This window comes from Primulina huaijiensis, chromosome 1 (genome assembly GCF_012295235.1).
Source record: "Primulina huaijiensis isolate GDHJ02 chromosome 1, ASM1229523v2, whole genome shotgun sequence".
Classification (NCBI taxonomy): Eukaryota; Viridiplantae; Streptophyta; class Magnoliopsida; order Lamiales; family Gesneriaceae; genus Primulina; species Primulina huaijiensis.
Genome location: NC_133306.1, coordinates 5692769 through 5718715, shown reverse-complemented (window position 1 = coordinate 5718715; position 25947 = coordinate 5692769). Strand labels below are relative to the sequence as shown.

The following is a 25947-nucleotide window of genomic DNA, read 5'->3' as shown; positions in this document are numbered from 1 at the left end:
ACCCAGTTGTTATGTTATGTTATGTTATGTTATGTCTATGAAATTAATTGACCTCGTTGACACCGAAACTCTTCGGTATTTACGGTTTCCACCAAAAGAAAGTATTTAAAAGATAAAAGCAAATATATACATTTTATTCCCTTTCTTAAGGAGCTTATAGTAAAAATAATAATAATAAGAGTATGTCTCTTGTGACACGGTCTCACGAATTTTTATTTGTGAAACGGATCAATCCTACCGATATTCACAATAAAAAATAATACTCTTAGCATAAAAAGTAATATTTTTTCATGGATGACCCAAATAAGAAATCCGTCTCACAAAATACAACCTGTGAGACCGTCTCACACAAGTTTTTGTCTAATACTAATAGACATATTAATATTATTAATTAATATTTAAAAAAAATTGACCATTGCAAAGATCCGATGCATGCATTATTTGCACCACCCTTTTTCCATAAAAGAAACTCACAATTTTCATTTATTGCTTCCTTTAGTTTACATTTGTATTCCCTAAAACTTTTGTTTGTTTTGTTAAAATATTAAGAAAAACGAACAAATAGCAAGATTTTCTGATAGCTGGAGTTAAAAATAGATATTATTATCTTTCAATTTAATGTCATAAATAGCATAATATCTTAGGATTAAAATGTGAACATTAGCTACTTAAATTATTTTCATGCAAATCTTCATTGTCATCATTGTTGCTACTTACCTGGACGATATCAATGGGTGACCAAGAAGTCTCATAGTTTATGTTGACGACCTACATTGTACTTAGGAGGGGCACCGGCTAAGGTCGGCCTAAGTGGTCGAGCCTACATCATAATTTGTGGTAGAATGGCTTGCGTTCGCGTGATCGCGGTTAAAAAAAATCTTTGTTGCTGCCATTATTCTCCATAACATGCTTATGCACCGGTTCCGGCATCGATTGAAAACTTCATGTCATGAAAAATCATGTCAAAAACATTCAAAATTTGTCAAGTTGTTGAAATTCAAGATTCTATGAGCCTCCCAAGCTCTTAGAACATAACGAAGTTCAAGTGTGAAGATAAAAAGACACGAGTGGATTTCTTTACACTAACATGATAGGGAAGTTATAAATGAAATAGAAAAATCGGTAACTTTTTCAAGAATGTGACAAGGAGAGGATATAAATGAGTCATTTTTTCGACAAGTACGCATCTCGATAATGAAATGTCATGGTAGGTTTGAGATTTAAAAAAAGTAAAAATCATTTACACAACAATTTACCGAGAATATTGACATCCCAATTAAAATACATAATCGATTAGTTTTCACATTTAGAAAATTATATTTAAAAAAGTTTATTATGGTCAAAATATCACAATCAAAACATTGTTTGTTAAATTACTTTGCTATCTTTTCATAACTGTAAACTTCCCACAAGGATGCAACATTTTCTTTTTTTCATTGTCTCGAGACTCAAATTATGCACCCAACAGGCATAAACAATGCACAAAGAGTACACGAGAGAGGAAGCAGTGGGAAAAGAGCTAGTTTACAAGGTCAGGTCACTAGCAAATTTGGTTATACAAAAACACACAACTTTGTTCTTCAAAGTTGGGAGCCCATTCCCTTGCACTAAATGTAGACCATCTCGGTATGTTGCATTGTGCCCCATGCTTTCTCATTGTTAGTTTTTTTTGTTGCATAGATTCATGTGTGGAGATTGCATGCCACGACATGTACTAATACTCTTTGTTAGATGTCTCACATCGGCTAAATTAAGTTATTGAGACTTATGTATATGAAATTAGACAATCATCCTATTCGAACTACTTTTTGGGATGGAATTACATAGAAGTTCATAATCTTAACAATTTTTTATTCTTTTTTAAGCTAAGTGGAGATTCTAAAGAGTTCATTATAACTGAATATCAAAATTATAATTTTGGTGCAATATCTCAAAGCCTTCTATCAAATTTGTGATTCATAGAGTCAATTCACCATTATGTATTCGGAATAAAGTAGTTAAATGGGACAATTGGGAGGAAGCTTTCTCTTCTTTTTTTTTTTCGATTTTTTCTTAACATGAAAAAATTTAAGTTCCAATACTCGTCTTTTCTTTAGTTTATCAATATTGTCCGCTCATCTAATATTCCTTCATTTTAAAAAAATAAAGCTCATCTAATATTTTTATTTTTTCTATTATGATATTTTTGAATTGTCTGTCATGAGTTTCTCATATATATAGACTATAGTACAAAATTTATGTGGTCTTATTTATATTTCATAATCAAAAGTTAAATTGAAAATGTTGTTTATATTTTTTTGTCTAACAAAATCCCTTTTAGGTCAAAAAAAAGGGCTTGGTCAATCAACTATAAAGGCAAAAATTAGACAGCAAGGCTACATTAAAGAGTGTGTGCAACATGTAAACAAAATCTAAAATGAGTAAAATAAACCAAATTAAACGACAAAAATTTGACTTGTAAAATCACTACGGTCGTCTCTGAGGAGTGTATAAGTTAATGAAGTTGGTGTACTTATGACCAATAAATTATATTCTAATCAATATTTTCTTAGACAAGTGTGTCACACAAAAATTGCTTAGTTTGGTTTACTGATTGACGTTATTTGTATATTACTACGTTTAGCTTGAAAGTTTATTTAATGCATATTTATGAGTATTGGCTGCGGGTTACATAATAAAAAAATTCACCCCGGGTCTATCTTATTGTATTTCATGTGTAGTTTCATCTCAAATTTAATAATATAATAATATAAAAATATAAATGTTTTTATTTATTTTTTATATCCTAATAACCTGATCATGATAGTGTACTTCAATCTTTATTCCTTGCTGTAGTTTCCAAACCACCAGTAGCTACAATTCTTACCAAAATCTGATTTCCAAAAAGCACAAAATCTCTCCTTATACGTTGTATTATACACCCCCTCCAAGAAGTATTGCATCTATTTTTTCGTGCGAACAACTTACTCTGCCTCTGAACCCGCGTAAATCTGTTTTATTTGTAATTCAAGCGGAAACCCATCTCGGTGAGAATTTTTCTTGGGTTTTCGAGTTTTGAACGTCGATATGATTGCACTTTGTGTTTCATCGATATCGATTTTCTAGTTTTACACGTGCATATGTGATGGAAAATGTTGTTGCATTAATTGTTGTTTTTTGGAATGTTTATGTTTTGAAGTTATACCATAGTACATATCTTTTATGTGAGTACAAAGGAGACTGTGATTCACGAGTGAATTATTTGAAAGTGATTAATACTTTTACACATCATGTCTTGATGCTGAACGGTTTGGATTTAGATTCATTGCTCGCCAACTGTTTGACGTAATGTGCCATTTTTCCCGCTGAGTATAGGATAAATGAGTTTAAAATATTATATTTTTTGTTTATTTATTTAGCTATGTATGGCTGACTATAATATAACTGAGTTAAAAAAAATTATATTTATATGACTCATTTAGCTACGTATGATCAACAAATTTGGTCCTTCTACACCGAATGCTCTCTAGATATCGAATTTGTTGCAGAGATCAACTTCATTTTCTGTTTCCTTCTTAGAGTTGTTTGCTGGTCCATTGTGAATGCGAAGATTATTTATATATGTTAAAAATATCGATTTAGTTGCACAGAATTATGTTTAATGTTCTGTTTCCTTGTCAGAGTTTTGTACTGGTCCGTTGCAAATAAAGAATCTTGTGAAAACTGTGATTGTATGCCAAATATTGAGATTGTTAGAGTTTCTGAACAGAGGCTGTTGTCAATGGTTATTGCTAATAAAGGAATTGAACTTGGCCCGATGATTTTTTTAGATTTTAGAATATGAATTAGTTAGATTAAATTTCAATCTTAACCCGAATATGTTTCTGATTAATTCTTTGATTTGATCTTTTATTGATTTATTTTGGAAATTTTTGTTAAAAAAATATATTGTGTATTTTTTATATATATATTTTTTTGTTGGTGAATGCGATTTAGGAGAAAATTATGCCAATTTTTTTTGTAAAATTTCAAGTTACAATTGTATGATGTATCGTTTCAATTGCAAAACACGATACAATTTTGTTATTTAGCCCTTCTTCAAGCTAATTATAATTTTCTTTCTTCTACGACTCTCATTACATGACACAACTATTGTAACATCATTTATGTACTCTTACATAATATATTATAACCAAATATTATAATTATAATTTAACCAAATGCTTTAAAAGAAAGTTATGTATTATTTATATTTCCTTTCCTTCTTTGAGTTGTCTCAAATATATAGTCCAATTTCTATTTTCTACGTTGAGTAATATTTTTCTTATATTTCCCTATTAACTAAGTTTGTAAAATTTAAAATTATTTTTGAATGAATTAAATAAAAGTAAAATATGAACTTTTTTTTATAAACTTTAATTTTTCAATAATTTTCTTAATTTTTGTGATACATGGCGCCAGATCTTTGCCTACCTTTCCGCATTTAGGCTAAAACGAAAACACTCAGGTTCCCCTTCCTTATGCAAATTTCAGCAGTCCCCCAATTATGTAGGGTTAATCAGTTTGGTGGTGTTCGAATTTTCTACTGCCAGCAGGAACAACCCATTGACACGTCTGTTTATACAGACAGATTCGCTAAAAGAATGGAGATGGCTGAACTAAAGCCCCACCACCGCATTGTTTAGTCATCTCTATGTACTCTACACGTCTATTTTAGCTTGTTTAGTCTCCTCCTGCTTTGTCTTCTGTACGTCAGAGGCAAGCAGATGGGATGAGAAAATTATCTTGGCTGAATTCAGGTCTACTTGTTCTTACATGCTGTGATTTTCTAGTTGTATGTAGTTGAAACTTTGTTTTGTTATGTTATCCCAACAAATCAGAGTTCGTTGTATGCTGGAAATAGGGTCCTTGAATGACTTGCCAGCATGTAAGTTCATATGTTGACAAGCGATCTTGATTAAATGAACTGTAATGAGTACTGGTATTAAGAGGGTCTAATTCTTTTGAGTGACAAAGGCTATAGTTGTTTGCATAAACAAAGACATACATAAAATGCATGATATTTCTCGAGGCTGAATTGTTTCTTATTTGTTGATAGTGCAGAATTTTACTTAAATTTCAACCCAGTGAGTGGATTAAATCATAAGTCATATAATATAAATGATCACAAGTTGGATTCAGTTGTTACTTAACTTATTAATTCTGAGAGTTGTAACAAATACTCCAGTTTATAATCTTAATACTTTTAAATGTTTGGTTAACAATATTTTGCATAATTTCTGAATTTAGTATTATAAATCGCCACATTAAATGACTTCACTCTGATGTGCTGCAGCTACATTCAAGGCTGGGATTAGAAGTCATATCAGCATGTCGGAAAACATGAATATGTGTTAACAAACATCGTCGATGGTTGGTGAATCAGGCAGTGACTATCATACCTGAATGTTTCCTTCATTACTTGAGATGCAATTGGGTTTGACACAAATTTATTGCTTTACAATTCTGAGACGTACTTTCAAATGCCACTATTACATTAATGTATTGATTAGTAACATTGCATACCTTCATGATTTGATTCTCCCACCCTTAACTCCATTTGGAAACTTCTTTTACAGCATGGATATGCTATTATTGATCCACAAACTCTCCATTTAACTGAAGTAAAGGACTTATGCTTTGCAAAGTTTATTGCCTTAGCGGTGCAGGTAATGTTATTTCACTATTGTTATCTCATGTTATTTGGATTACCAAAGCTTGTCTTGAATGTTTTTCAGTGTATCTCGCAAAGACATCAGCCAGTTGGGGGCAAAGCATTGAAATTGCTTTTGGACTACCTTCGTACCTTCCCATGCAAGGTTAGTTCAAAGAATTAAATTTTGTTGCGTGCGAGAGTTCAGAACATAATGTAGGATGTGTTAGAGAATATAGGTAGAGAAAATTATTTTTTTCTATGTCAAAGAAGTGATATTGTTATTTTATCATATGTCAAAGAAGTGATACAACATACAATTATATAGTATAACAAGAAAGCTGTTGTAGGAAACTACCAACTATTCAAGAAATGATTCTAGGAAACTAAATCAATTTCTACTGATATACACAATCCTATAGTCAGAATATCATATATTCCAACACTCCCCTTCCAGCTGGCTTATAGATGTCTTCCATAGCTAACTTGCTTACTAGAGATTCAAACTGTTTTTTGTGAAAGCCTATGGTGAGTATATCAACAATCTGTTGAGTGGTTGGCACATAAGAAATACAGATTAGGCCATTTTCAGTTTTTTCCTTGATTAAATGTTTGTCAATTTCGACATGCTTTGTCATATCATGTAAAACTGGATTATGAGCAATCGAAATTCCAGTTTTATTATCATAGTAAACTTTCACAGGTAAAGCAAAGGAGATCTTCAGGTCTGATAGCAGCCTCTTTATCCATATTGCTTCACAAATTCAATGCGCAAGTGATCTAAATTCTACCTCTGCACCACTTCGAGCCACAACACACTGTTTTTTCGCCATATAACAAGGTTCCCACCAAAGAAGGTATAATAGCCTGAAGTTGACCTCTGGTCAGTAGTACTACCAGCCCAATCTGCATCACTATAAACTTCAATTTGTAGGTTGTCACGTTTTCTGAACATCAGACCTTTCCCAGGGGTTCATTTTAGATACCTTAATATTCTGTAAGCGGCATCAAAGTGTAACTTGCCCTAGTGAGTGCATAAATTGGCTTGCCATACTTATTTCAAAAGCTATATCGGGACGAGTATGTGGATAAGTAGATTAATGTACCCACCAATCTTTGGAATTTTTCTTTTTCAGTCACGTCTTCAGGTTTAGCAGGATTAAGTTTTAGATTAGCTTCAATTGAAGTCTCAGCAACTTTGCACCCTAGAAATCATGTCTCTTTGAGCAGATCAACGATATACTTTATTTGGTCCACAAAAATTCCTTCTTGTATCTTACAAATTCCATACCAAGAAAGTATTCAAGCGGTCCTATGTCTTTGATCTCAAAGTCCTGCGCTATTTTTACCTTCAAATGTGCTAATTCTTCAAGGTCATCCTATGTCAAGAAGATGTCATCTACATAAACAATAAGAATTGCAATTTTCCCTTTATCAGAGTATCTATAGATCTTGGTATGGTCAGCTTGACTCTGACAATACCATAACATTTTACAAATCGTTCAAACCAAGCCTTTGGAAATTGTTTGAGGCCATATAAAGACTTCTTGAGCTTACAAACTTTGCCATGACCAAAGAACTCATCAAATCCTGGTGGTAGACTCATAAATACTTTATCTTCTAAAACTCTATTGAGAAAAGCATTCTTGATATCTAACTGGTGCAATGGCCAGTTGAAATTAGCAACTACAGACAATAGCACATGAATGTAGTTTATTTTTGCAACTAGAGCAAAGGTCTCCTGGTAGTCTAGCCCATGAGTCCGAGTAAACCCCTTTGCCACAAGTCTCACTTTATGTCTTTCTACGCTTCTATCTGCTCTGCATTTTATTGTAAACACCCATTTGCATCCAACCTTTTTTGTCTTTAGGTGGGTCTACGATTTTCCATGTCCTACTTTTCCTTAGAGCATTCATTTATTTCTTTAATGCTGATTTCCAGTCAGGATTATCGAGTGTTTTCTGAATGTTCCTTGGCACAAACAAATTAGAAATTTTGGATATAAAAACATGATGTTTTTGTGACAGCTTACCATAAGACATATTTGGAGATTGGATGATCAGTACATGAGCATTTTCCTTTGCTGTTAGCTACAGGAAAGCCAAGATCATTAGGTGGGTCATTAGGACTAGAACAATGGATAATTCATCAGGACTAGTAATGGTAGTTGATGAATTTAGAGTAGGATCATTTCCAAGGGTGTCAAGATTGAGTTTGTGCTCGAAGGATAGTGGGCTCTCTACGTTTTTTATGATTCTTTTTCCTTGTATAGACACGAAGCTCTGTATTATGTACTTCTCCCCTTGTGATAGAAGGAGTAATGCTTGGCAAAGTAGTACTAGGAACAACAATTGCATATTCATTTTCACAATTCACGATTTTTGGTAGAGGTAAAGGAGTGGGAATAGTGTCCCAAAAAATTTCTTCTCTCTTTGGTTCTCATCGAGAAGAGGAATTTTTTGAAAGTAAGGTTGATGTTCAATGAAAGTAACATCCATAGTGATTAAAGTGTCGCTAAGCTTATCTTTATTTTGAATAAATCCGTGTAATATAGATTATGATGGGATAAAATTCCAGAGTTTTTATGATTTAAGTCTATCTCTTCTGCCTATTTAAATGTATACAGTAATCTAAATACTTTGAACGTAAAATGAGAATTAGATAGCTTTCTTTATCTCTCATACTCTGTTTTATATTTTCTATATGGTATCAGTGAAGGTCGATCATGAATTTTAAGACTGCGATAGTTGGAAGTGGGTCTGGCAACATCGGATCCACCAGCAGCTGTTCTTCTACAGCTCCCGGCAGCAACTCATTTTCTTCCTCAACCACTGCTTTGTCCGATAATTCCCTTCAACTTACCATCCATAAACTCAATGGGAGGAATTACCTTGTGTAGGCTCAATTGATCCTCCTTGTCATTGATGTGAAGGGCAAATTGAGCTATCTAAATGGTGAGGTCAAGGCGCCCGCCGTCATAGGTTCAAAATACAAGCACTGGAGGTCCGAAAATTTCCTAGTCCCTTCCTGGCTTGTTAACTCAATGGAGCCTGTCATTGGTAAATGTCTAAATGATAAGCTTGAATCTTATAGAGATTTTAGGCATTTTATTTTATCATATACGTGCTTATATGACATTGTTATCTTTTATTTTGTGTTTATCTAGATTAATTTTATAATATTTGTAAATTTGAATAAAAGAAGAAAAAAACCTAATTTTTTAGATAATGTGATTTTACAAGAATTTCAAGGACAACAAATAAAAAGAAATTTTTATTCTACTTTCTTGTACAACACAATGGAAGCAAGGATAAAGAATGAGGAATTTTACAAAATGTGGACATATCCATATGGAATCCCATCTTCTGAGATAAGAAAGCTGTGAAATTTAAAAAGAAGGAATTTTGTCTATCTATTTTCCTTCTCATTCATGTGAGAATCTTCAACTTGTTAAGAAGACTAATTTTGGGCGGTGAAAATTACTTTGGGCTTTCCACATAAGGGCACATTTATGTGATATATAAGTTAGAAAGAGAAAGACATAGTGGAGAGAATAACACAGAACACCGCATGTACAGAACTTTATGTGAAAAGAGGATAACAGAGAGAGGAGGTAGAAGACTTTACACAGAAGACATCAACAGAAAGGAAGAGAGAAACTTGGAGGAAGAAGGAAGCTGCTAGGGTTTGAGAGAGAGGAGGAAGACAATTTCAAAAGAGGAATCATGCCAACCACGCTGAAATTTTCTTATTCCTTACTATATTTTATTCTTATGAATCCAAACATTGTGTTTTTGCTTTGTTTTGATTTTATGAAATAAATTTCTTTAGGCTAAGACCACAATAGGACCAAACAATACTTTGTTTGATATTTTGTTTTATTTTCAATGTATTATTTTTCTTGATTTTAATTATTGATGTTGGTTTAATATTTTTGTTAATAGTCTGATCACCTATTTACATGTCTGTTGATTAATAACAAATCGGAAGAGGATTGGTTAAATTTAGCAACAAAGACGTCAAACAAAACATGATTAAATGACTAGAAATAGTACTCGGTTTCAGTGCACGATTTTAGGTGAAAACTGAATTCACAAAAATTTAATGCATTTAGATGTAATTAAATTCAATTAGAAATAATTGAACTGTTAGATTTAAATAGGTCTATTAACTTGATGAATTTTCTAATAAATAAATTGGAGATTTCACCGTCATTTTCAATAATTAAATAATTAATTGAATTTTTACACGTGTCAGCATAGTACAGTTCGGTACCGTTGTGTCTCTTAGTTCTTTATTTGCAGTTGAATTCCTACTTGATATTTGAATCCGTCGTTTTTTATTGCAATTGTTTTGTTTAATAGTTTAGATTAATAATTCATATATCCTCATTTTATTTATTTTGTATGGCTTAAGTTAAGTGATAGAAAATCTAGTAATTAAACATTAGTCTATGTGAATCGATACTTTGACTCATCATCCATTTACTATAACTAGACCTAGTCTGCTTGCTAGATTTATTCCTAACTGAATAGTAAAGAAAATGGCTGCTTGTCTATTATCCTGCCTCTAACCTCGTCAAATTCAACATTAAGGCCAATAAGAAATTTAAATATTCGGCCATCCTCCACTGTTTTCTTATAATAATTACAGTCATCCGTGGATTTCCACTCGTAATCATTAAAGAAATCCAAACCCTGCCAAAGGCGTTTTAAGGAATTAAAATATTTAGTAACACTGTCCTCACCTTGAAGGATTTCATCAAGTTTCAATGTCAGTTCATACACTTGAGACTGATTTCCCAAGTCCAAGTACATCTTATTAGCATGGTCCCAAAGCTCCTTAGCCGTGTGATAACACATGTAGTTGCAGCTTATGTTTTCTTCCTTTGAATTCACCAGCCATGTCATCACCATAGAATTATCGGCATCCCACGTTGGATATGTTGCATCCGTTAGTGCAGGTTCCTTGTTGTCTCCTGTCAAATACCCCATTTTACCTCTGCCTCGGATGTACATACGGACAGATTGTGACCATCGCAGAAAGTTTTCTCCATTCAATTTAATGGTAGTGATCTGAATGGAGTGGGACTCCAAATAGTTGCCTGAGTTGTAGTAGTTTTTTGTGAATTCATAGGGATTTTAGTGGACTGCTCAGAATTGTTCGACATGGTGGATAGAGGCTGTATCTAGGGTTTATGCGCGCAACGGCTGTAAGTTAGGGTTTTGGTGGCAGCTATCTATTTTTTGCTCTAAGGGGATCGGTGTGGCTTTGATGCCATGTTAGAGGATATAGGCAGAGAGTGTTAAATTATTCTATATCAAAAAGTGATACAATGTTCAATTATATAGTATATCAAGAAAGCTCTTCTAGGAAACTACCAACTGTACAAGAAATGATTATAGGAAACTAAATTAATTAGAAATCAGTTTCTATTGATATACACAATACTATATTCAGAATATCATATCTTCCAACATGATGTTTTTGCAATTGCTCTAGCTATCTAATAGGTTGCATTCTGCATTTTTCAGGCTTGTCTAACTGTGGTTGGTTGCTTGCTACCTTTGTCAACCTCCAGGATCCAAAGGAACTAAGTTCCTGGTATGCTGTTCTATAATGTCTCCTTTTCCTCTGGACTGGAAGTTGTTTCCAACACACTCTTATGAAGGACAAAATAGCTTTCCAGCTAGCCAAATAGAGCATATTTTGAAAGAAGATGAAACATATTCGGAAAAATTTATCCCAGATACTTTGGTTGTTCCCTTTTTAGATGCATACTCCTCTGATTCTATTCTAGTTGAAGCCAAAAGGCTTGACATTCTTAGTGACTTTACCCATGAGATCATTGCTTCTTTATAGAAGAAAGAAAGTGGAAATGTTAGATCCAAATCTGATATAATCTCTAATTATGAGTTAAATTTTGTGAAATCTTCAATTGTGATTCCAAGCCAATCTCTTTCTCCTGGGCAAATAGGATATTACATGAATAGATTTATATTGAGATTTGAGTTGGAGAATGGGCTATGTACTCCCATCTGAAGTTTCATATGCGAATGATGTTTTCTTCCGGGAAGAGATGGATGTAGAACAATGTTGGGCTTCTTGCTTAATTGATTATTTGATGGTGGCTGATGTATGCCACATGATCGATGCTGATTGGATATATCTTTTTGACTTGTCCAAGATGACATATCGTAGCGCATTTACCCGAGCCACTACTAAACAGACTAATAAGCATGCAAAATTAAACTTGATAACACCAATTAAATAACGGAAATCAAATAACTTAATCATCTTACAATCCAACTGCTCTAGCCACTTCCATGGTTGTCCGAACTGTCCAACCTAAAACATGTCATGTGGGATAGGGTGTCCAAGATGAAAACAAGGACGTGAGCGACACTCGCCCAATACGAGAATTTACAAGTATACAAACTGATATGTTGCATGTGAAATGCAATATGCTCGGATATTAGGGATCAAGTAAAGAATGTCATGCTCAGTCTAGAGACACATGAGTGTGTAGTCTCTGATATTCCATAGGCATGTTTTGGCTCCCACACTCATCATCAAGATGTTGACCTACAATGTCCAAGGTCATCAGAGCCCGCGGATCTCATCGGACATTGTAACTCTCGATACCCAACCGTTCACAATACAGAACAGGGCTGAGTGGCTCCAACAAACGAGGTATATCTCAAAAGATATCGGGCCCAACGTGATATATCATGCATAATATGTCAAAACAGTAAAACACGTATCATGCAACAACTAAATTACAGCATATAAGTTTGTATACTACGCTTGGATATCTCAGTCAGTACATCACGCAACTCACTAAAACAATCAACTGATAGAATATCTACTCGTCTGAACCTAGACGATACCAACATACTGAAATCACTATCATGTTAGATCCAGAATCACTAAAATGATTCAAAGTTCTTCTTAATGATCCTTAAATCACAAGGATTTAGGATTATACATGTGTATGTCGTCAGCTCGCTGAAGATGTCTTGATCTACGTATCTTGGTTCACCGACCTTCCTCGAGTCGACACTAGCTCTAAAGCTTCTCGACACTTAACTGCCTTAGAAACTGGCTAAAAGCCTAAGCTATATGGGTAGAGCTCAAAGAGAGAGAAACTGAGAGAAAATGGTGTAGGAAACAAATGAAATTAGCTTCTTTATAAGCTGCATCCGGATTAGTTCAGAATATTCGAACTCAATCTTATCTGTTACGTGTCATACTCTCATTCGTCTAATTGGATTTATCGGGATAATGTAATCTGAAGTAGATTGGGTGGTCCATTTTAAATTCAGTGGATCCCAACATGTTGATCATCAATTAATCAATTCCTTAATAATGTTTAATTAACAACTCTTTAATCATATGTTAGTTAGTACTTCATTCAAATAAAGATTTGGGTCATTACACATATGTTGGGGATACCGGATCACAAAATCAATCACCTTCAAACTCCACAGCAAATGACAGAGAAAATAAATTTCTGTCTGAATTATGCTAATCTGAGAATGGCGTTCCAATCAATAGAATCAACTCATCCTTTATATATGTGTGTGTGTGTGTGAATCAGTGGGGAAAAGATAGATGTATTGGAATCGACATATTTTGGACCTGGCGGATTTTTCCATATCTCGTCTCTTCGAAAGCCAATGTTTTAGAACTTGATGGCATATGCTTTGATTACTCAAATATTTTATTAGGTGAAAAGGAGATTTTGAAAATCTTGGTTAATGATATGTTTCGCAGCTTACCACTGTATAGGGTTTATTATCATCAGACTAGGTTCCACGTTCACGGGCACTCAAAAAAAGTGAGTATCTGTTCCTTGAATTTTTGCTAGTATCTATCTGTGTACGTTTTGTTTATAATAAAAATCTCTTGTGTTTAATGCATTAAAAGGCATTAAAAGGTTTAATAAGAAATAAGAAAAACATAGAAATGCAAAGTCTTAGGTCCTACTTATGCCTTTTGTGATGAAAGAAAGGAGGATATTTGTCCGAAATAGGGAGAGGGATTAACTCAATCTTGACTATGATTATGTCGTTTTCGAATAATTTCTTTGACATCCTTGTTACTCACATAATGATGCTGCTTCCAAGTTGAGTTGAAAATCCTGCCCTAACTATTACCTAGGCCTACTAATTTACTTTTATTTGATTAAATCTTGATTTAACATATATATATGTATATAATCTAGATGCTATATCAGCTTAATCATATTTGCACACGTATGGTTCATAAATTTTTGTTCAAAACGTTTTATGACCTTCACTCTTCTCTACAATTTTAACTAAAAGTCTCGCTAAATTTTATTTAGTAGGTTTCTTGATACATTATACTGTCTATAGCAGACGTATATGGAATGCGGTTTTTGGTTTCTATCTCTTCATCAGTCTTATGATACATAGATTTTGATAGAATCACATCATGACTCTATAAAGAATATGTTCAATATGGTATCGATAATATTTATTTATGTATGCTATGGATATTGAGGCATTAATTTATGACATGATTCAAAATATATATGTGTGTGTGTGTGTACTGAGAGTCTGTCTAAATTTGTTTATTATAAGTACTTCAATTTTTATTTTTATTTATTTGAAGTAAGGCCGTGATTAGATAATTTTGGATTTACCACTTGAAAATAAAAAATATATATTATTTTAAAAATAATTTACATGTAACCCAAATTAGTGAGCCCAACTGCAACTGTGGTGGGCCCAAAGTCCAATATTCCCACATTTGAAGCTTCGTTGGAAGAAGATAAAGTGAGTAGATATATTAGCAAAGCAAGGTGTAAAAAAGGCACGTGAAGCCCTCGTAGACGGTGAACCAACTACGAGTAGACACAAAGAATTATGTTCAAAAAAGTGCTTTTTTCCACAAAAATAAATAAACAAATATCTAAAAATGCGAAATCATAATAATTACATTTTGATCACCATTTCTTTATTACATACGATATTGTTTCAGAGTATTAGGTCAAATGACTTATTAATATTTTTTTTTATCTTTCATCGTCTCATTTGCGAGTCAATAAAATTTCAGAGTATTATGCTAAATATGTTAGCTTTATCTTGGGATTCGCAGAAAAAATCGTGACTAAACATATAAAAAATACATTTAGATTATTGGATATATCATTCGGGCAATATATACGTATACACTAAATTAGTTGACTAACCTAAAACCTTCCGCTTTCCTTTTTTTAATAATGAATTTTATTTTGTGAATGGGAAAGTAGACTTGCCAATCTAAACCAAAGTATATAATCCTTTTATAATATCAAATCATCAAAGAAATGGTTTAGTGTGTACAAAACGTAATAATTTTCTTAATCTTAAAATTAATTATTGAAAGGGGAATATGCATGGGTAGAGAAACAACAAAACACGCATAATACAAACTAACGGTTGGAACATACGCGTTGCATATGCATAATATATGTAATTCTACATAAATTTATAATAGTGGTTTTTTGAGTTGGTATTTGTGTGTATATATATATATATATATATTCATCCCTTGTGTTTTTATGGAAATTTGATATATCAAATACCAACTCAAAAAAACAACTATTATATCCCTTGTGTTTTTATGGAAATTTGATATATCAAATACCAACTCAAAAAAACAACTATTATATATATATATATATAGAATTCTAATTAAGCTAATTGTCCAATCTACCCTTACATGACATCTAAGTAAAAATTAGGGTCCACGCGGTTGCTTTTCCAACTCACGTGCGAGGCTGCTCCACTGCACGCGTGCCACCGCATACTTTTTGACTTGTGGGGCCGTTGACTATTAATGTAGGACGGTTGGATTGTGCTAGAATCTGCGGAGTGATCCAGGCCGTTGATTCTGGGACCGTCGGGAGAAAAGAAGGCAACATTTGTTGGTGGAATCCTGAGAAAGCCGACAATTAGAGAGTTGATTTGTCGGCTTAGGTTTCTGAATTATGCAGTGCACTCTATTAAATGCACAATTATATTTATATATGATTATTATCAATTTCCATAATAAATTTTTACATTTTTTTTGTCTATATATCAATTTTGTTACATGTCATAAAAAAAATCTAAATAATATATATTTCTAGATGAATGTAAAAAAAAATTAAGCCAGAGTCCTCAACACATTCTAAGTTCAACTCGATCTCTATCTACAATTACATTTTTCCGCAGTAACAATAACAATAGAAAAGTGATGACTTTCATGAGAGGACGTCCAAACTGATAGAAATATATGTACTCTTGATCAAATTATTACATATGTTTATTTTCCACCGACGTATTGGCACGAGCATGTTACACTAAGGTTATCTAATATGGTTTAGCCGATTAACGTATTTTTCATGTTGTTGCGTTTAACCCAAATGTTTTATCTGATAGACGTGAACTGATGTTTAAAAAAAAAAAAAAAGTGGTGCTCGCAGTTACAAAAATTACTTAGCCAAAGTAGGTGGATTTAGTTTCAAAATGTCGTCGTTTCTGGGAAAATGCAATAGAAGGCAAAGAGGTTAAAACGAGAAATGAAAATATATAAATATTTAAGAGGGTGACCCCTGTGTGATGCCCGGCCACATGGCAAATGCTGGGGTTTTTAATATCTCGACATGTGATAATTTCGTACAAGAATTGTGCCATTGAATTAATACCTAAGTTTTGGTGTAACAATTTTGTCCAAAAAAAAAATTTGTGGCTATAAAATAACGGGCGTTCGTGTACTTCAAGAAATTCACAACTTCCATTCATTATTTTTTCACATATGGAAATCAATTTCATAATTATTGCTGTTATGATTATTTTGACCCCAAAAAAACGTGAGATGTGACTAATATTTTCAAATGACAAAGTCTCAAATCAAACTTCATAATCAATGTTCTCCAAACCGGACCGGACCGGCCGGTCGGACCAGTTCAACCGCGAACCGGCCTCCAGACCGGTCCGGAGATAAGTAAAAACTCGAAAAACATGTTTAACAGGAAAAAACCGGTTAAAATCCGGAAAAACCGGAAAAACCGGTTAAAAACCGGTTAAACCGGAAAAATTTTTTAACAAATTTTTGCTTTCNAGGGACAAAGGAACAAGAGTGACGTGTGATGGGTACTGGGATTGACGAGTCTTGGAGGGGCTTGCCTTAAATATTAGGCTGTTATTGATCATTTAAATACAGCAAGCGTATTAAATAAATGTTTTTGTTTCGTCAATCATTTTGTGAGGTGATAAATAAGTAATTAGTTGATATTGATAAAATAATTTTATTTAGAATATTATTTTAGTTGTATTAGAGTTTATTTGATTTTTATAAAACATTGTAAAATGTACATTTTTATTATTTATATACACATTTAATATGTTTAGAATTTAAAATATATTTATTATATTATTATTATTTTATATGATATAACAATATTTCAGTCTGGCTTTTCAGTTGAATCGATTTGACTGATTCAATTACGATTTTAACGTATATAAGATCGATTACAAGTTGGATTATCAAAACATTGACTTAAATAATTCCACTTTCTTGGTCTTCACAAATGTCAAATGAGGCCGTACCAGGGAAAAAAAGACCCGAATTAATTTTGGTCCAAAAATTTATAGTAATTAATCATTGTTATTTTGCCAACTATCCCATCAAAATATTCGTATTTTCCATATTTTAATTATGATTTAAAACATGTGAATTATCATTCATTTACAATAAAATGTAATATATATTTTTTTTATAAAAACTAATGTTTTTCATAGATGTCCTAAATATAATATATATCTCATAAAATTAATTCAGGAGACCTTACACTTGAATTTTTGTGTATATATGTTTAGTGTGATGCAATTGCACATTGGCTAGCTATCTTCACCGAGTGTAATTAACAGCTCAAACTTGGCTTTTTGGTCCAACTATGGCCACACATGCTTTGTTGAAATGAGGGAAAAAAATTTGTACTTTTACTTTAGTCAGATTAGTGTGCATAATAAATATGCTGTCCCCGTCATGTTGGCTTCCTGGTTGTAGGAAAAATCCAAGAAAATAAATGCAACAAAAACTTCAACCCAATACAAGAAAATAGATTTGAAAATTTTGCTACATTTTCATTTCAAACACTTTTTTTTTTTTTTTACAGAAAAACTTGTAATTTTATTCAAGACCGAGTAAGATCCTCGATTACAAGCTTTCTTAACCAAATAGGAAACTCTCCACCAATCTACACGAAAGGTGAGGGAGAGGAAATAGCAAAATAGGCTAACGAGTGCGCAACACCATTTGCGGTGCGCAAGACATGTTCTAATTTTAAATGGGCATGAGTTGCCAATAAATTCCTAATCTTTGTTGCAAAGGCCCCAGTATATCCAAAGTCCTCTGTTGGACTAGTGACTGCTTGCACTGCCATCAGAGAATCCGATGTAATCTGGTTTATCCTTAAATGTTGAGTTAGAGTCATTTGAAAACCTTCTTCAATTGCAATAAGTTCAGCGGCTACTATAGATGGTGGTTTAGTAATTTGCTTCCCAAAGGCTAGCAATATTTGGCCCTCGTGATTTTGCACAACACCGCCGATTGCATATCGATTGAAATTGACATTATAAGCTGCATCAATGTCCAAACGCAATTGGTTGATTGGTGGTGCTATCCATCGACTCGGTGATGATATATGTTCGCTTCTACTTGCTGAAGTTAGCATTGATGTTCTCGCCTCTTGGTAGCAATGACTACACAATGTGTCATTATAGCAATTACTTCGTATTCGTCGTCGCTTTACGAAAATAATTAATACAAGTTGTTATAGAAGTCAATTGTAGTACATTATAAACCTATTTTAAATTTTTAATTTTTACTATTTGAAACAAGAGGTATCACAAAATCCATGTCTGAAATAAATTCATCTATCCAATCACAATATTATACTATTCAAAATCATCTAAGAAATTATATATGTGTGTGTATATATATATATATATATTCATGAAATGAAAAAAAAATAACAAAAAAGAAAGAATATTAGAGTTGTTAAGAGAGTGAATGGGCTGGGCCCGTTCAATAAAACTAAAGATGAAAAGCCAAAAGGGAGCTGTCAGGCCCCACGTGTTTATGAAATAATGGGCCTAGCCCTTGTCATAAAATAGGTATATTATATAGTACAGTGTACTGGCGTACGCCTGTAGCGTACATATATGCTACACGCTCTCCTATTTTCCGCGGTGTAATTCAGACATCCATTACAATGATATACCTTACCCCCCACCAAGTAGTGTTCACAATTTTTATATTATTAATAATTTATTTTTTAAAAGATTAATTTTATATATATATACACACACACACACACACACACACACACACACACACATCTTCAGGTCGGTATCGGGTCAGCTACCCAAATATCATATTTTCTCTCCGATTTTTGCGAGGGATTGTGATCTATCGATTGAATGTAATATAGTGAACAAAGATAGATTTAATTTAGTCGCTCAAAAACAAAAAAGAAAAATAATAATGATATAAAATTTTAAACAGATGTATTGGGGACCATGACCAAGTCAAGTGTATAACAAGAAGTCAAAATTAAGAGTCATGATAATTAAGCGAGAAAAACCGGAAAGTGAAGGTACTTAAAAGAAACAAATTGCATGTGAACCAAAATCATCCGCTCGGCACACACTCAAATACATAATAAAGCACAAGAAACAGAGCACAGCAGAGGAGTTCCTTTCAACTGTCAAAAACAACCGAGGTCATCTCTCGAGAACTTTCTCCACACACTAATTTCTTCATTCCCAAATCCCAAAAAAGGTCTCCTATCTACCCATTAAAAGATCTTGTGTATGTAGAATTATTGCACTCCTTCTAGTTTTCATGCAACTGGCCTTGATTAGATGACCATGCAGTGAAGAAATCCCCTGGAAAAAGCCTTTCCCTGTCTTTCTAAGCTGTTGCAACTGTCTCTAGATACACCAGAACCCGTCATTTTTTTCTTTGTGTATGTGTGTTTGTGGAGCTTAAATCTTGCTGAAAGTTTGAGTCTTGAGGTGGGTTTTTGCAATGGGTGGGAAAGAAGATGGGTGGGGAGGCTGGCGCCCGGCGCCGAGTGGTGCGCCTCCGTACTTGCAGGATGACGATTGGACTCACTTTGACAACTCTGTCAACGCTGTTTCGTTTGGGTTTGTGGCCACTGCTATTCTCATTTCGATGTTTCTTGTTATGGCCATCTTTGAGAAGTTTCTCAGAACTACCCCGCCGGGGGTCACGGCTGCCGGTGGACGCCGGTTACAATCCGACATTGAAGCTCAGAATCGTGCTGGTGGCTTCCATGCGAAGCTTGGTTACCCATCTCCTAAAGTAAGCATCTCTTGAATTTATAATAATATTTTACGTGGGTATTAATTACACTCTACATATGGTTTTCTTGACTTTTCGTATCCTCTTTCTTCTCTTTTCTTCCTCTTGTTTTTGACCTTTATTGGTTGGTTTCGGCACTTTGGATTAAAATTTTGGTTTTTTGATCATTACTTTTCTGACGAAAGGGCCAATTGTTTTTTTTTTCCCCCATTTTCTTTCCATTTTATCCGATTTCATTTCTACTTAGCCGCATTGTTTTTTTCATTTTCATTTGCGCCAGTTTCTTGATTTCGGTAGAAATCGGAATACCGTTTCTTTATGTTGAATTGTGAACTCTCTGTTTCTAACAAGCATGACGTGGTTCCATCGGAGTATTTTGTTTTTTAAACTCGGTTAACAATTTAATTAAGATTCCGTAAAAGGATACTTTTTGCATATAGATCACTCATAACATATAAGAAAACCAAATTGTATGATAGGCGTCACTGGTTCTGAGGCATACAGTCTTGAAATAAAAGTAGTTTTAATTTGGAGGGATAATGTTTTTAATTTTTGGAAATAAGAACTAATTATTCGGAAATTGGGAACAATAATCTATTAGAATTTAATTTATAAAAAGAGAATTGTGGATTAGGTACTGTGTTGTTTGTTACACCATAAAGTCTTGAATTCTTTAAGAATAACAGCATGTGCATGTTCCTGGGATTTTGGCACGCTACTAATTTAAGAAATGACACATTCAAGAGTTTGTTAGCTGGTTTCTTGGTCCCTACAACCATTAATGAGAGACGAAGCTTTAGGCCTTAAAAGTATGCATTTCTTCATTCTATAGCCTCATCCCCACACCCTTTGTTGTGATGTACATTTACCTTTTGGCCCATAAAAAAAATATATTTATGAAAATTTGTTCGATATTAGAGTTCGAGCTTGATTTTATTGTATCTCGAAAAACGAGCTATTTTAGACTTGAATTCCTGTTTAGATGTTCCAACATGGTGTTTTGTCTCAAAAATATTCAATAATACTTTATTTATATACATTGAAACGTATAATCTTGAGCGAGGTCTAACTTGTTTGGGACAGTATGTCAACCTTGAAAACTAAGTTTGTTTTCCTGTTAGTTTATTGTCTGCTTTCCTAGCTTTAATAATGCACACAACTAGCTAGGTTCCTTGTATACTGTGAATTATGGCTGTATTGAATTGTTTAATATTGTTTAGGATAATATAATATTAGTCCAATAATGTTGATTTTGAGACAATCTTAGTTATCTGTGCTTGTACGAATTTTATAAAGATCTGATGTCGAGATAAAGAAGAATTTCATATTTTAAGGGTTCAAAAGGATGTGACTCCATGTTCTTGTCTTATCCATGGCTCGACTCCAGTTCAAAAGATAAATTTGGTGTTAAAAATTATTATGTTATCTATATCTATCATTTAAGACACTGACTTGTTCGAATTGATTTTTCCCAGATGTCCCTAAATGCCAAAGAGGTTTCGGTACTAATGCCTGGTGACACTGTTCCCAAATACATCGCCCAGCCGGCCCCCATCCCTTGTCCCCCTGAACGGATCCCATGGCCATCGCATCAACAACTAACCAACTTACACAATCATCCCGAGCCGGCTTAAAAGTCATTAGCAAAGACAAGAAAGCCGGTATGTTATTCGGAACTATGCATCACTCTGGTGATGGGCTTTGAAATTTAGTCCAGGGTACTCAAAAATGAGACATCTTTTGGTCCTCAGACTTAGAGCATGGTGTGTATATACATATATATGTGTGTGTGTACATATATGCTCCAGTCTAGGGTATATTATTAGGCGAAGAAAATCATGCTCTGGTCTCTGGTATATTATAAGGCGAGACAAGCGTGTTATTAGTGAGATGCATTATTGTATTTTCTTGGATCCATTGCCTTTGTCGTAAAGTTACGTTGAGGGGAATAACTTGTAAGAACTAGTCTATTAGGAGTTATTTATGAGATTGATATTTGAATGAAGGGGAAATAAATCTTTCTGGCCCATCAATACATCGATCATCGGTTCTGGGTTCTCATATTTTTCTAAAGATTAGTTCCATCTTTCTCTATATATATACATATATAAATCAGAAACAAAAACAAAATTTCTTTTTTAAAGTCCTTGTTCGTTTTATGTTTGATCCAACAGACTGTAGATTGTAATAAATATGGATGACAACTGAAAGTCAAGTTCGATTTCGGCTCGAAAAATTCGAATATATTCGCGAACTATTCGAACTTTTTGTTTGAAAGTAAGTACTCGAAAGTTTTGAAATTTATTAATTTAATAAATAACAATATTATATTAATAAAATATTAAAGTGTGTGAGCCGTTAGCGAACTATCGAAAAAATAATTTGAATTCGAGGGAAAAATTTGAACATATTCAACTTTAGTTTGAATTCGATAACTCGAATACAAATTAAATATTTATCGACAACAGACTTAAAAATCTCACAAATTGACTCTACTCGTTTAATAAAAATAAGTTTTTTATGACGACATGGGAATCGAGTCCATGCCTAAAACGGGTCAAATCTTGGGAAATGTCATCACACTTAAAACTTGAGATTATTCCGTCGTTGAAAAATCCAATGCCTCGGAACGGATCGAAAAAGTTATTTCATTCCCCCTTTTTGTGAATCTATAACGCGTTAAACTGCTATTGGACCTGAACATTGAGCCCAACAAATGGAACCACTCTCTAGCCCAAGTAGAGAATTTCATCGAGCTTAAAGTAAATTAATATTTTACATATATAATTAATATGAATGTACATATAAATATGAAAAAGAAGTGTATAAATCTACACCACCCCTGAATAAAATCAAAATATACGCCCAATAATATGCAACACATGAGAAAAAGTAATTATTTTGATATAACATAGGACGAACAATTGTAACATTTTTGTGAAATAATATGTGTACCATCAATACAAATTTAATGGTTTTTAAGGATTCGGGAGGACGACCATAACCATTTTTATATGAACAAGATGTTTTGATATTCCCAATATTCTAAATTAAAATATTCGGGCAGAGAATCCAGTTAAGAGGGCGTGATCTAGGGGTGTCAAAATGCGACACGATCCGTTAACTCGACACGACCCAACACGAAAAAAATCAGGTTCGGGTTGAAATTTTCGGTTTCAGGTCGGGTTCGGGTTAGTGCTAGATTAGTTGGGTTTCGGGTTGGGTCGCGGGTTGACCCGAATTTTTTTTTTAAAAATATTACCTATATTTTTATATATTGTATGTTTGAACAAAATTTATTGTATATTTATATGATAAATTTTCATAATTTAATATTTATTTGTATTTTTTTATTTTTTTAACAATTGTTTATTTGATTTAGTAAATATACTTTTAATTTTCTACCATTAAACTTTCAAATTTAAATCGAAAATTTTGTTATTATGTGTTTAAATTAAAATATTACTATTATTTTTTATTTTTTCGAATTTTTTCATTAATTTTTTGTAAAAAAATAAAAAAATTCGGGTTAGGCGGATTAGACGGGTTGAGTCGGGTTAGACTGGTTCGTGTTCGGGTTGGGGGTTTTCGGGTTGCTTCGAGTTCGGGTTGGGAAAAAAAATAAAAAAATTTCGCGGGTTGACCCGAAACCCGACCCACCTGACCCGATTGACACCCCTAGCGTGATCCATAGACAGTGACATAACGAAGTGTATGGTACACCAAGTTAATCTTGTTTTTAACTTTTACATATTGTTAAACTACACTCAGAAACGTCCACTACTCATTTTTCTTTAAAACATATTAGAATATTTTTTTTCTTCCTACTAATTTCGACCGAAATATACATAATTATGTTTTAAAGTACTTTTGCACCATTTAAAATAAACCAACCAACTATTATTTGAAAATCCAAAAAAAATAATTCAAAGAATAAAATCATAAACGTCAACCAATCTAAACTAACATTATTTCAAAAATAAACTTAACTCTAACATCCTCTCAAAAGCCTCTCAAAAGCATCATAAGTCATAAAAAAATCTCTAAGTAATCATAAATCATAAACTTAGTTTAATTTGCGAAAAACTAGCGACGATCATCGGATTGTGTGCACCTTCAGTGCATCTAGTTTAACCATCAAGATCTCCATTAACATCAATCTCATGCTCACCTGTATTGATCACACCTAGTGAGTCTATTGACTCAGCAAACTTTAATCATGATAACAAGTAATACATATATATTTACAAGTAACAGTGAAAATATTTTTAATAAAATAAATTTTCATGAACATAAACTTTAACATTTTCCTTTCAACATATCATATCATATTTCATTTCATCATATACGTATACTTTTCCCTTTTTATTGAATTCAGATCATCAATTGTGACTTTCGTAATACATATAGGTCAATGGATCCATCTGTTAGAGTAGGTGCCCGTTGAGCCAAGTGTTGGCCGAGGGTTCATGTTTAAACTCTATGTATGAACAATCTTTATTTTAATAATATTTGAAATTATTATTTTGGCACTTCTTTATCTGTAAACCCATGCTAGTTGCATAGATAAAGCCCTTGAATATACAAATAGTAGAAAGAATATGAGATGCTCATATGATGAGTATCATGAAACTCATATTTGTAATACTGTATATTCTAAACGGTTCCTAGTCGATTCAGCCGCCACTAAGAAGGATATAGGCTGCTCGAGTTCGAGACTAGTATCTGCGATGTGAGTACCATGTTTCATTGGTAGGGGACATTGTGATGTCCGAGCATGCAGATAGGTGCTCCTGGTAGAGTGCACTGAACAACCCTCCATAAAGGACTTTCCAAGTGGTTCTCACTTATCGAGTGGAAACGTCCTAGTTTATGGTTGTACACCATTAGTCCTTATGACCCGGGACAACATTGAGACTCTATGTGCTAGCATTACACTTTGACTTGTTTACCGACTCTCATGGGGTCATCAGGTGGCAAGGTTGGGTGTTTTGGCGAAACATATAGGAGTCGATGCATTGTAGTCGGGGATTCACCGCTTACCTTCGGGTATGGATATCCTATGTGTATGTAGTATGAAATCTCTGATCAGAGTATGGTGGTAATTATGAAAGGGGTTTCATATATTACACCATCGATGCAACTACAACATGACACATAGTATCGATTCATTGACAACTCTCGATAAACCAATGGTTGTCGAATCGGTCGGGATATATGAGTTGAAGGGACCGTACTGTACGCTAACCATAATTGAATGGTTTTTGCAGGCACTATCATTTGATACCTAGGGAATCATGTAAGCGATGCTGCTAGGCGTTTAACATGATTAGTTGGGTACTATCAGACTTGAGTTCTGACATTCTTGTTATCAAGGAGTTGATAAGTAAGAATGGAGCAATTGGGGTATGCTCATATAAGGACATGTTTAGTCCGAATCACATGGAGATGTGAACCCACGGCTAGTTGTATCAATGAACCATTGAGGGCCACACAAATGCTAGCTTTCTAAATTCCGTTGAGAAGTTAAAATAGTTCAATGTGTTGAACGGCTTATAAATGAGTTTACAAACGTAAAGAAAAATAGAAGTAAGACTTCTGTGAGAGAAATGTAATTTTTAATTTATGAATGTGTTCCTAAATTAAAAGTATGTCAAGTGAATGATGTATTTGAAAATTGTGATTTTCATAAACATTATTATGGACTAAATTAAATTAATTCAAGTGTTGAATTAATTAAATAACATTGGGGCTTGTAGAGCCCAATTGAAAATAATTATTTAACTAGTGGGCTTGAGTAAAATCAAGTAAAGTCTAATTGGGCTCAAATATGTTTAAGACAATTAAATTAATAGTCCATGGGCCCTTTGTAAATGTTACAAGCCCACTAGGTT

General features: G+C 33.4%; 2 protein-coding genes and 1 non-coding gene across 3 annotated transcripts; 2 read left to right on the top strand and 1 right to left on the bottom strand.

The window, feature by feature from the left end:
• The first annotated feature begins 709 nt into the window (after window positions 1-709).
• Window positions 710-868, top strand: LOC140991298 (U1 spliceosomal RNA). Its single transcript, XR_012177832.1, has one exon. It is a non-coding gene; the product is annotated as a U1 spliceosomal RNA (small nuclear RNA).
• Window positions 869-17921: 17053 nt separating this feature from the next.
• Window positions 17922-18398, bottom strand: LOC140974034 (uncharacterized). The gene has a single exon (XM_073437280.1). It carries the CDS (start codon window positions 18396-18398, stop codon window positions 17922-17924), a length of 477 nt encoding a protein of 158 aa, XP_073293381.1.
• A 920-nt stretch (window positions 18399-19318) lies between these two features.
• On the top strand, window positions 19319-22043 carry LOC140979908 (uncharacterized). Its single transcript, XM_073445556.1, has 2 exons — window positions 19319-20053; window positions 21529-22043. The coding sequence occupies exons 1-2, from the start codon at window positions 19757-19759 to the stop codon at window positions 21685-21687; spliced, it is 456 nt and encodes a 151-aa protein (XP_073301657.1). The 5' UTR covers window positions 19319-19756; the 3' UTR covers window positions 21688-22043.
• The last annotated feature ends 3904 nt before the right edge of the window (window positions 22044-25947 follow it).